This window comes from Pinus tabuliformis, chromosome Q, assembly GCF_031772625.1.
Source record: "Pinus tabuliformis cultivar Carrire ecotype Pingquan chromosome Q, CPIR1, whole genome shotgun sequence".
In the NCBI taxonomy this organism is placed as follows: domain Eukaryota; kingdom Viridiplantae; phylum Streptophyta; class Pinopsida; order Pinales; family Pinaceae; genus Pinus; species Pinus tabuliformis.
The window spans coordinates 1,147,935,571-1,147,947,736 of NC_142296.1; the positions used below are offsets into that span (position 1 = coordinate 1,147,935,571).

The 12,166-nt window shown below is 40.7% G+C and overlaps 1 protein-coding gene across 1 annotated transcript in view; it reads right to left on the reverse strand.

The window, feature by feature from the left end:
- The window catches only part of LOC149223658 (uncharacterized), a 39,247-nt gene extending 35,458 nt beyond the window's left edge, over positions 1-3,789 (reverse strand). Inside the window, exon 1 of the mRNA XM_089387967.1 lies at positions 1,868-3,789. Coding sequence (XP_089244093.1) covers positions 1,868-3,789 — 1,922 coding nt within the window. The remainder of the gene's footprint in view (positions 1-1,867) is intronic.
- Positions 3,790-12,166: the final 8,377 nt, after the last annotated feature.

Sequence of the window (12,166 nt, forward strand, 5' to 3'; positions counted from 1 at the left end):
ATGAGACTTGTGGAGACCAAACTACCCCACATAACAGTTGGATCATATTTTTGGGAGTTGTCCATATTCTTGGGAGTTGTCTCTTGTGGTGTCTTTGACTCCGCCTTTAACCTTGCCAACCATTGATGCAAGCTATTGATTATAATAGGCAGTGATACCTCCTTTCACAAATTTGCTCAACCAACCATGCAAGCCATTGATTGATTATTATAGGAGCTCTATAGTCCAGTATAGGGGTGATGTGTAGGTGTAATGTAAAAAAGTTTATCAACATTTTTACATGTCAATTTAACATGTTGAATTTATATCAATACTTATAATTTATAATACGTAAAAGATTGGTAAATATTTACATGTCAATTAAAAGTAATATAGAGCCCAATATAGGGAGATGTTGGAGTATACCTAGAAAAGTTAAAAGTAATAAAAATAATAAAATTCAATTTGTTACATTATAATTTTTTTTATTTTTTTTTTAACAAAATTACAATTAACTTTTTAGATAAAAGAAATGACAATATATATATTACGTTAAATTATATGACATATAAGTAGCAACAATAAATTAAGATCCATAAGATCCATTTTGTAAGCAAATTACATAAAAATTTGAATACTTACAATATGTTTAAATATTCATGTTCACTTTGCATATTTGTAAATAGGCTTTGTTACAATACCATGAAACAATAGCATGACTCATAAATACAACATATCATTTTAAAAAATAAAAATTGATTCTCAATAAAATTAAATTTAAAAAAATCAATAAAATTTAAAATGATGATATTATTAAAAATAAATATTTTTTTGACAAAAAAAAATTAAATTTTAATTGTATTTTTAACCTATGTATTTATATATTTATTTAAATATGAAGTATAAATACCAAATTTTAAATTTTGAATAGACAAACATTGAACTAAATTAAATAGTGAAGGGTGCATATCCATTTTCATAAATTGAATAATGAAACGTTTCCACTATTTTAATTTTTTTTTTTAATAATAATATTTTTCTATTTTTATTACACAAAAGAAAAACGAATTAAGATTCATCTCAGTTGACAAAAACAAATTCAGCGATAACAATATTTTTTTCTATTCCCTTTCGTCACTCAAACATAAAACTTTAATTAAAGTCAAGACCTTACCTAACTTTGCCCAAGATGCCTAAAAGGCCACTCACAAAAAAACAAATTAGGTGACGGGCCTTTTAAACACATCATATATGAAATCCATTTACAAGTTGGTTTCAATTTATTGAAAAGAATCATATAACTAACTTAAGTCAAAAGCTTCATATTTAATTATGTTAATTTCTATGTAAATAAATCTTTACATTTTTTTTCCCTGGAAAAATCCGTAATTTTCATTAATATGAAAAATTACATGTGTAGATGCATTGAAGCATATGCCGTAGTCATTTTGTACATCTGTGCTTTTTGCAAAAAGATCGGTATGAGTTGCTGTACAGATTTACCACGCAGGGTATTTTGGTTGAGCAGATTACAGTGTGCCTTTCCGGCATCTATCTAACTGAAAACAAAAATAAAAGTTTGTCAAAATATATACTGCTGTCATATACATGCAAGTTCATTTAAACTGTTAGATGACCTGCTGTTGGATAACCCGGGTCTATGTATGGACAGTGATAAAATTTTTGTTCCTATTGATCTTGGACCTCAGTGATCTCCCAGATGCCTTTGTCCATCAGCACGGCCTCCTTGGATAATTTATCAGCGCCTTTGTTCTATTCCCTGTAGATGTGAGAAACAGTGATATTGTTAAATGCCACTTTGAGTTCGAGAACTTCATTCAATATAATGCTGAGTGTGTGTATGTGACAGGTGGATATGCCATTGAACCAATTTATGATGATCTGAGAATCCCCGAAAATGTTGATGCTAGTGCAGTGGTGACTCAATGCAAAATGAAGTAAGTGGCGCAGTGTGATAAGTTCAGCATAATTGTTGGTTCCAGCACCCAGTCCCGCCTTTATTTTGAATATATGATGCTCTGATATATGGATGATGATGCCGCCCCCACAGCTCTGCATGTTTGCGGCTCCATCGAAGAAGGCCCAAGGTGTGCCTTGATCGATGTGAGGGGGAGGAGTTGGATGTCGAGTTTTTGGAGGGGGCGGGTCCGGAAGCTCTCTTAAAGCAGTGATGATACCTGCCTCAATCAGTGGCCAGTGTATCGGCTTGTCCTCAAAGATTAAACGATTCCTTGATTTCCATATGGACCCGTTAACAATAATAGGCAGATTGATATTCTTCGAACCTTTATGTCTCCTTTCCCATTCGGTCCAGGCACTAATGAGGTCTGTTCCATTCCATTCTCCAGTGTAATTTGTGAAATTCTTAAGATTTTTCCATAAGTTCTGAGTGGTACAACATCTCATGAATATATGCTCTGTTGATTCTGAGGCATCTTTGCATAATACGCACCAGGTGGGTCCATACTGTGCCCTGTGCATTAGATGTTCTCCTGTGGGTATTTTGTTTCTCAAGATGCACCAGGTGAAGAGCTTGGAGCCTGGCGAAGCGGAGTGTTTCCATATACTCTGCCACCAGCTAGCTAGGGCTTCAGGTTTCTTTTGAATGATTAGCTCGTTGTAGCCTGCCTTGGGTGTGTAATATCCACTTTCAGCCTGGTTCCAAATGAGCTCGTCCGGCCCCTCTATGATTCTGATATGTGATTCAATTAGGGCCTCTCTGTATTCCCGCCAAGTTGGGTGCCATCTTCTGGGAAGGTTTAGTTGATGAGCAGATTTCCATGCCTGGTGGAATATATCAGTGTGATCTTGATCCGCGATCTGCGCGATCACTTTTATATCTTGTGCAGAGAGGTAATCCACCAGATCTCGTGGGAGTAAATGCCTCCCGCCACTGCCAGTCCAAGGGTCGAGTCCGATCCGAGCTCTGTTTCCATCTCTGATACGCCATACCAGGTTGTCTCTAATTAGAGACAGAGAGTGTAATAGGGCCTTCCAGATGGAGGATATGCCTGTTATGTTCCATGATGGAAGTCTAACCCAATCCATAGTGCTGAGAGGCCATATATATTTATGGTAGGTAAGACTGGTCCATAAACTTTGTGTCGACAGCAGTGCCCAGCCCATTTTCGTTGCCAGGGCTTTAGCAAAAGTGGGGAGCTCCTTTAACCCCCAGCCGCCCCATTTCTTTGGTAAAGCTATCTTATTCCAACCGATCCAGGCAAAGATACGTTTGTCTTGATTTCCTGCCCATAAATATCTGTTACATAATTGCTGTAGTTTTTCCAGTATGTTCCGAGGGATCCAGGCGAGTGCCATCCAGAATACCGGCGTTGCTTCTAGTACAAATTTGATCAGGGTTAACCTCCCAGCCCTGGAGAGATATCTGTGGCTCCAACAAGATAACCTTTTTTCCACTTTTGCTACAAGCCAAACCCAGTCTGCAATCTTTTGGCTTGTCGGCTTTAACCAGTATCCAAGATATTTTAGCCCCCTGTCCAAAGGTTGAGTAGTGTATGGGAAAGCCTGCCTTGCAATAAAGGTTTCGTTAGCTGAAGTACCAACCAGAGTGATGGTAGATTTCATCCGATTGACTTCCATACCCGTAGCATGTGAGAAGAGACCTAATATGCGGTTGAAAGTAGTTGTGTCCTGTATGCTACCATCCAATAAGATTAGGACATCATCTACAAACAGTAGGTGAGTGAGGTAGCATTCATCAGTAATATTTAGGCCTCTGATAGACCCTTCCCTTTTTGCAGAGATGATTAGCCGACTTAAAGCTTCCATAACCAAGAGGAAAAGGAGGGGCGATAGTGGACAACCCTGTCGCAGCCCTCTTTCGGAGTGAAAGAAGTGTGAGGCAGATCCATTGATCAAGATACTGAAGGTGGGAGATGTAATGCAAGCCATGATCCAATTGATGAGAGGAAGGGGGAAACCCAAATGAATAAGGATCATCTTAATAAAAAGCCAACTGACTCAGTCAAATGCCTTAGATAGGTCAATCTTCAGCAGAATACACTTGAGGTGTTTGGTCCAAATGGAATGAATTGCTTCTTGGGCGGAGCCAATGGCTTCGTGGATCTGCCTATCTTCCAGGAAAGCAAATTGCTGAGGGGCGATGTGCTTTGACAGGATGGGCTTGATCCTATTGGCAATGATCTTAGAGATGATTTTATAGAGTACATTGCACAGGGAGATGGGACGGAAGTCGTCAAAGGAGGAAGGGGAGTCTGATTTAGGGATGAGGGCAATGAAGGTGGAGTTTATAGCATTATAGAGATGGCCCGAAGTTCTGCTTTCCTCGACCACTTTTAGGATGTCTCCTCCTATGAGTTCAAAAAAGGCAATATAGAACTCTATGGTCCAGCCATCCGGCCCAGGGCTCTTTTCCTTTTGAAACCACTTGAGTGTGCTTTCCAGTTCTTCCATAGTGACGGGGACTGATAGACCTTCAGAGTCCTCATCATCTACAAATCTGGGGAAGTGTGAGGCCACATTGATGATTTCTGCCAGATTTGTGCCAGTTGGGCTCTTGTATATTCCTCTGAAGTGTGCAGTGCCAAGCTGTGAGAGCTTGTTAAAGGAATCTGCCAGTCCACCTTCAGGAAGGGGAAGGTTCCAAATGGTATTTGCCACTTTCCTTCCTTTTGCAAAATTGTGGAAAAATCTCGTGTTTTCATCCCCAGCTTTAAGCCAAGTTGCCTTGCTGCGCAGTCTGAGCGATTCCTCCCTATTCTTGAGAATATTGTTCTTCTGGTTTTCCAGTTCCACCAGGTAGGCCTTGTCTTCATGCGAAATGAATCCCAGATTTCGCTCATCCAGAAGATCTTTCAATTCTTCTTTCGTTGTAGAGAGCTGCACATCTTCTCTTATCTTCTTATCTTTAGCCCAGTTGATCACAATGTGTTTTAGTTCAGTGAGATTTTTAACGAAACCCCTAGCCATAGATGATTCTCTGTCAATGGGATGTGCTTTCCAAAAATCTGTGACCAATTTAAGGAAGCTTTGATCCAGAAGCCACAGGTGATTAAACTTAAACGGGGCTTTTGGCTTCAGATGAGGGCCTTGAATTTCCACTAAGATAGGGGAATGATCAGATATACCACCATTTCCCACCCATTGTTTGTAGAAATGTAACTGTTGGGTCAGGGGGCCTTTCAGCAGGAATCGATCCAGCCTGCGAGCCAGTGCTGCTGCCCCCACCCTTCTGTTTCTCCACGTGGGAAGGGGTTTCTGCATGGGAATGTCAATGAAGTCGTGCTGCTCCAAGATGCTCCTCATGAAATCTGTGATGGTATCCACTTGGGCCATTGAGCCCCATGACTCCCTGAACCCCAGTGAAAAATTCATATCTCCTCCCAAAATGATGCGATCAAGAGTCAACAGATTACGATTGAGGAGTTGTCTCCAAAAGCTTTCCCGCTGTTGACAAGGAGCATATACGTTGACAATGTGAAGGGTAAGGCCAAGGTCCATAGAGAAGATGTCCACACCCATGAAGCCTTGGCCTCCCCATGAGGAGTCCAACCTGATAGATTTGGGATTATACCCTATCGCCAGTCCCCCCGATCTGCCGATAGCATCTGTGGCCAGGAACTTCCATCTCGCCGACAGGGAGTTTAGGGAGTGAGTTATGGACTCAGCAGGGCCAAGAGTTTCTTGTAGTAGAATGATATCAGGTAATTCGACCTTAAAAAGTCATTTGAGCGCTAGTTTCTTAGGGGAACTAGCCAGGCCCCGGCAATTAAAGGAGAGGCACTTCATGGGGGACCATTCTTCGGGGGTTTTGATGCTCTAAGGACCCCGTCAATGGTGGATTGGCGCCCAGATGCGACCTCCGCTCCTGCACGCCTAGGGACCCAGGACCCAGAGGGATAATACCCAACCCGATATGTGTATCAGGGACCTCCAAATGAGAAGACCGAGGGCGAAGGGAGTATGGGTGGGAGGGTGTCGTTCTGGATGATGAATTCGTGGAAGGCGAAGATGTGAGAGATAATGAGGGCGGTGCAGTAGATGGGATCAGAGGGGGCGGAGGGATAGTGCACTGCGCCATGGAACATGCAATTGTATTCACACATACAGATGAGAGATCTAAAGAGATAGAGGGAGGGATAAGTGAAGTACCCAAAGCCTGCGCTGCCGCTGCTGCTGCCCGAGCCCTTGTCAGTGGCGACGAGGGCGAGGCTGTCTTGTGCATATCTGCTTTCTCTGGGGAGCCTTGGGGAGCCGCTCTGCCTTGGGGAGGACGGGGGATGATTGGGGAGACACCTCTGGAAGCTGAGGGCGAGATTTTTGGAGAACCTTCCGGACTTTTGTTCAATGGATAGTCCTTGAAGAGGTGTCCCACTTGGTGACATCGATTACAGCGGAAAGGGACACCTTCGTAATCAAGTATCTGTGTTCTACTGTATTTTCCCCATTTCAGTGTGATTTTTTCTTCCAAGCCATCCCGCGTGTCCAGGTGCACCAGAACCCTCGCTAGGGTTCTTTTCTTTGTTTCCACATACGAATGATCATGGTCCAAATATGTGCCCAATGCGTTCCCGATTCTGATTAGTGCTTCCTCACTCCAATATTGTAACGGCAGCCCTGGCAGGCGCACCCACAGTGGCCCTGCTCCTATCTGTTCGTGCTCAGGATCGAAAAGGGGACTCCACCGCTTCAATAGCACAGGTGCCATTTCTATATGCCAGTACTGTGCAAGTACTGTATCCGTGTAGCCCTCGTTCGCAAAGTGGAGTGAGAACCATCCCCTTGGGAGTACATGTACCTCTGGCAGTTCTGTGAAGAGGGCACCCCATATTTCTTTGACCCATTGCGTCAATCTGCCCGCCGAGAAGGTACGCCCCCGCACATGTCCAACCAGGACCGTCCAAGCCATTGCCATAGTTTCCCCAAAGTCTGTAGGGTCACCGAAGGCTATGGTGATGTCTTTTGTCGTCGCTCTGATGCACGTTGATTTCCGCTTCTTTGTGCGGGGTGCCGACGGGTGATCTACAAGGGGGTTTGTAACCCCAACCGGAGGAGAGGGTTTTGTGGGCTTTACATTGATGGCCGGAGTACCAAAACAACCAGATGGTCTCGTCCCAGCTTCCTGGTGGGGTTTTGCTACTGTCTCCCGAAGCTCTTCTTGTGCAGATGTGGGTTCGAATCGCGTCGATGGGGTCGGGTCAAAAGCCAAGGAGTCAGGTAAGAGAGTGGAGAGGAGGAAAGCTGTCCCAGGCGAGAGAGGCGGTGCTTCCAGTCTGATCGGCGGGGAGAGAGGATCTGGCAGGGTAACCACAGGTGTGGTATCCAGTGTGGGGGCCTCTACTGCAGTTGGTGAATTGGAACCCGGGGTCGCCGCATGAGGGTTTCTGAATATTATATACCCGTCCAGTGGATCCTCGGAATAATCCACGAGCTCCGTAGCGCTGTAACCCTCCATACCGGTCAAAACCGCAGATAACCGTCTTCGAAAACTGAACTGTCGATAAACCCAAACCCCGTTGTCCGGTTCCTGAGCAGGCCGATCTATATGCGGCGGCCTGTGGTCCTGCGGTTCTGCTGTCCTAATTAACCTAATCCTTCGCGGTCGCGATGCGCAATCTCCATTAGAGCTCTCCCTGGTTTTGCTGCTTGTTATTGCTTGCTTCTTTTCGTAAATAAATCTTTACATATATTATGATTTGTTTTAGTTGATTTAGTTGTTAATTAGTGGTGAGATAATTATTATGCATTGTTATGGATGAATGCATTATGTTATTATCATTATTGTTTAATGAAATTATGTGGATTTAGAATTATTCAATAAAAATCATGTCACTAAAATGATTAAGTTAGTGATTTTTAATGGAATAGACTTTTATTATTTTCAAATGTTTTTGTGTTTTGGGTAACTTGTTTCATTATCTTTGAAAAAGGTGAGTTATTAACTATTTAGAAGTAGTCTAAAGAACACTCCAAATCCAAAAATAGTTTTCAACCAAGATAAAACTGATAAGATAGTCAATATTCCTTGTGGTTATTATTAAAATTATATCTCTAATATGGTCTTGTGCTTTTTAGTAACATTTAGTCTTTATTTCATATATGAAACCAAATACCATGTGAATCTTAGAAAAACTAAAATATTTCCTTTAAATGAAAAGTAATTAACAAAAACTAGGGAATTTGTATAAATCGAAAGAGGTTGTAGTAATAACTCATAGTAGGGTTCTACAAAACAGGCTTCCCATGAAAGTAGTATAATTTAAAAGGCCATCTAATTCTATTCTATAATGGCCAGTTGCAAGCATCTTCTAGTACACTTTAAATTAGAAATTCTTGATGTAAAAATACAATAAATGATAATTTAAGAATTAGACATAGCATATTTGGGTGTGGATCGAAGAGTATGAAGGCTAACCACTGCTTTTTTTGCTTCCTTCAATTGAATTGTCTATTCGAAGGTGTGGAGAGGGGAGATTTTTGTTGTTGACAGCATAGAACATTTTTCTCAAATATTATCTAAGCTTAATGTGAGTCTATGATTGGAGATGTTTTGTACTTTGAATCCCCATGATTCTCTATAGTAACGTAGTTTCATTAATGGAAAAGCACTTGAGTTGCTATTTCCAATACTTTTAATTTCTTCTTTTGTAGAAGAAAGACTCTCGTAATGATATCCAACTTGAGATTATGACTAGTTTCTTGCTGACTTTACCTGTCAATGAAGGATTAAACTGAGATGTTCAATTCTTTGATGTAATATACATGCCTCCACAGGGTAAGTAACATTTCAGGAAGCTCATAGTCGTTAATTTTCTCACAATCTCTCCCTCACAAGAATATTTTAGTACATTAACTAGATATCCTTTGCATTACATTACTTGCATTACATTGCACCAATAATTAGATAAATCACAAATAATGTATGATTCCTTGAATTTACATAAACATACATGGAACAATACATATAACCTCAACCTTCACCTTCACCTTCACCCAATACACCTACAAAAATAGGGGTCTTTAGTACCTACCTTAATTTCCCACTCAATGTACCAAATAGGCTAAAATAAAATTTACTATGTATAATGTTATACAAAAGTAGATTTGGTGCAAAAACCAAAAAACATAGTTCCTCAATAAAAAATGAGGGAAGCGACCATTGTATTAAAACAAGAAGATAGCCATGCAAGAACAAAAAGAGAACTCACCTTCCCACTTTGCACTCTCTTACACTTCTCCAAGTCTCTCTTATGCAGAAATATTTGAAAAGTTTTAACAGTACTTACTCCTCAACCTTCGGGTTACTACATTAAGATTTCATTTAATAAATAAGTAAATCTCAAATAAATAATATCACTTAAATAAAAGCACATTTTATTCTATGACCAAAAGTCATAAACTTGAAATTGTTGAGGAGTGTCCAAGTCTCTCTTATGCAGAAATATTTCAAAAGTTTCAACACTGCTCCTCAGCCTTCATGTTCTTGCATTTAGATTGTATTTTATAATTATGTAAATCCCAAATAATATAATATGCATATAACTTAAATAAAAGTGAATCTTATTCTAAGACCAAAAATCATAAATTGTAAATTGCTGAGTGTCCAAGTCACTCTTATGCAGAAATATTTCAAAAGTTTCATCATTGCTCCTCATCTTTCAGGTTAGTGCACTTTGATTGCATTTAATAAATAAGTAAATCTCAAATACTATAATACGCATTTAATTTAAATAAAATTACATAATATTCTAAGACCAAAAATCATAAACCCTAAATTGGTAAGGAGTGTGGAGAACCATTGAATCTGAAGTAGAGGGATTTCACGATGTTGAGATTTGTAGCTTAGGAGGTACTCCAAACCCTAGGGTTTGAGGTTTTGGGGGAATGGGCACCACAAAAGTGGGTAGTTCCTCTGAGGTACCGTAGGCCATGCTTAGCTAGCCTCCAAAATAATTTGGTTGGCCTAACCATAGCTTGGCTTGGCTGTTTCACTGCATAGCACATATCTGGTCATGTGTTCACAAGATACATTAGTGAACCCACCAACTGCTGGTAAATAATAGCATCCACTTCATCACCTGAAGTGGCACCCTCTTTCCTCCAATTGTTCATTAGAGGTGTCTCCATAGGTTTGCAATTTTCCTTGCGGAACCTCTCAAGTATCTCATTGGCATACTTTCCTTGAGAGACAAATAGTTCCAAATTACCTTACCATACTTCCAATATGAGGAAGTAGTGCATGAGGCCCATGTCCTTCATTTCAAACTCTCTTGCAAGGTCCTCCTTGCAAGATTTGATCAACTACTCATCACCAATTAAAATCAAGTCATCAACATATAAGACAATAATAAAAAACTTTACTTCTACCAAGATATGATAGAGTTTTTCATCCGCTTCACTTTTGGTGAAGCCCAAACTAGTGAGATAGCTATCAATCCTAGTGTACGAAGCACGAGGTGCTTGCTTGAGACCATACAATGCTTGCTTGAGTTTGCACACATGATACTCCCAATCAAAAGTCTCGAAGCCTTCTAGTTTCTCGATATACACTTCCTCCTCAATAACTCCATTGAGGAATATTGTTTTCACATCCATCTGGTGGATCTTCCACCCCATCTGTGTAGCTAGAGAAAGAATTGATCTAATTGATGAGTACCTTGCTACAAGAGAAAAGGTATCCTCATAGTCAATCACCTCAATTTGAGAGTACCGCTTGGGCACAAATCTAGCCTTGTACTTTTCTATACTTCTGTCTAATGCATTATTTACCTTGAAGATCCATCTCGAACCCACAACTGATTTATCTGCTGACTTGGGACCACTTCCCAAAGATTTTTCTTTACAATGGATTCATATTCCTCTACCATTGCATTAAACCTTATAGGTTGCTCTACTGCTTCCTCGAAAGAGGATGGATCAGTCTCTACAAGCTTAGTCATTATATCCATGTAGCCAATGTACTAATATGGTGACCTTCTTTGCCTAAGCTGATTTGAAGGAGCACCCACATTCTCCCTCACATCCTACACAAGTCTCTCAGCTTCCCTGGTCCTTTTCCCTCCTTCTTTGGATGGTTTTGCTTGAGTTTTTGTCTCCACTCTTTGCTCGTCAACTTGTGGCTGCTCAACAACTTCTTGAGGTTCCTTCTTTGGAGCTAAAATATCCCCTTCTAGTGGGACGTTAAGCTCCCTCACAAGAGAGCATCGCATGGCTTTATCTTCGTCAAATTTTACATCCCTTCACACAAATATCATTCTAAGGGATGGAAAGTACACACATAGTTGTGGGGAGTTTTAGTGTAACCCACAAATACCCCCAATTCTCCTATCGGCTCTAGCTTCTTCCTTGATTCTTTGGTGACATGGCAATAAAAAAAGGCTCCAAAAATCTTGAAGCGTGACACATCTAACTTTCTCCCCAAGCAATTCTCCTCCGGTGTAATCATGCCACAATGAGGACTTCGGTTCTGCAAATAGACTATTGTGTTGCATGCCTAGGTCCACAAATGCAGAGGTAAGCCTTGATCATGTAACATCTCCCTCACTACTCCCATAATGTTACGGTTCTTTCTCCTAGCCACCCCATTCTCCTGTGGGTTGTGGGGTGCTTTCAAATCTCGTCGAATGCCTTATTTTGAACATAAATTTTTAAATTCATTTGGCACGTACTCACCTTCATTATCTCTCTTGAGAGCCTTCACCTTATTGCTCGTTTCTTTCTCAAATAGTGCCTTGAATTCTACGAATTTGGAGAATGTCTCATCCTTCTTCCACATGAAGAAGATCTAACACTTTCGTGAGAATTCATCAGTAAAAATGAAAAAAAAATATGCCTGGTAGTGGAGGTTATTGATAAATGTCCACAAATATCAGAGTGGATCCTTTCAAGGACTGCATGTGCTTTGCTGTCCTAATCATGGAATATGGATTTTGTGTACTTCCTCAAGGTACATCCTTTGCATACATCATGTTGCTCAAGTGCTCCTTTGGGGAAGTCTGTGGTTATCTATTGCATGACCTTCAAAGTACCATGATGCAAATGGCCAAGTATCCTATACCAAAGTTCATCGACATCACGACTCTGCACCTTCTCCGCCCTTGTGCTTCATGAAGCACAATCCTCCACATCTAGCTTGTACAAGTTCTTCACACAAACCCCGATCTACTTCACCCGTCCTGTGGTTATG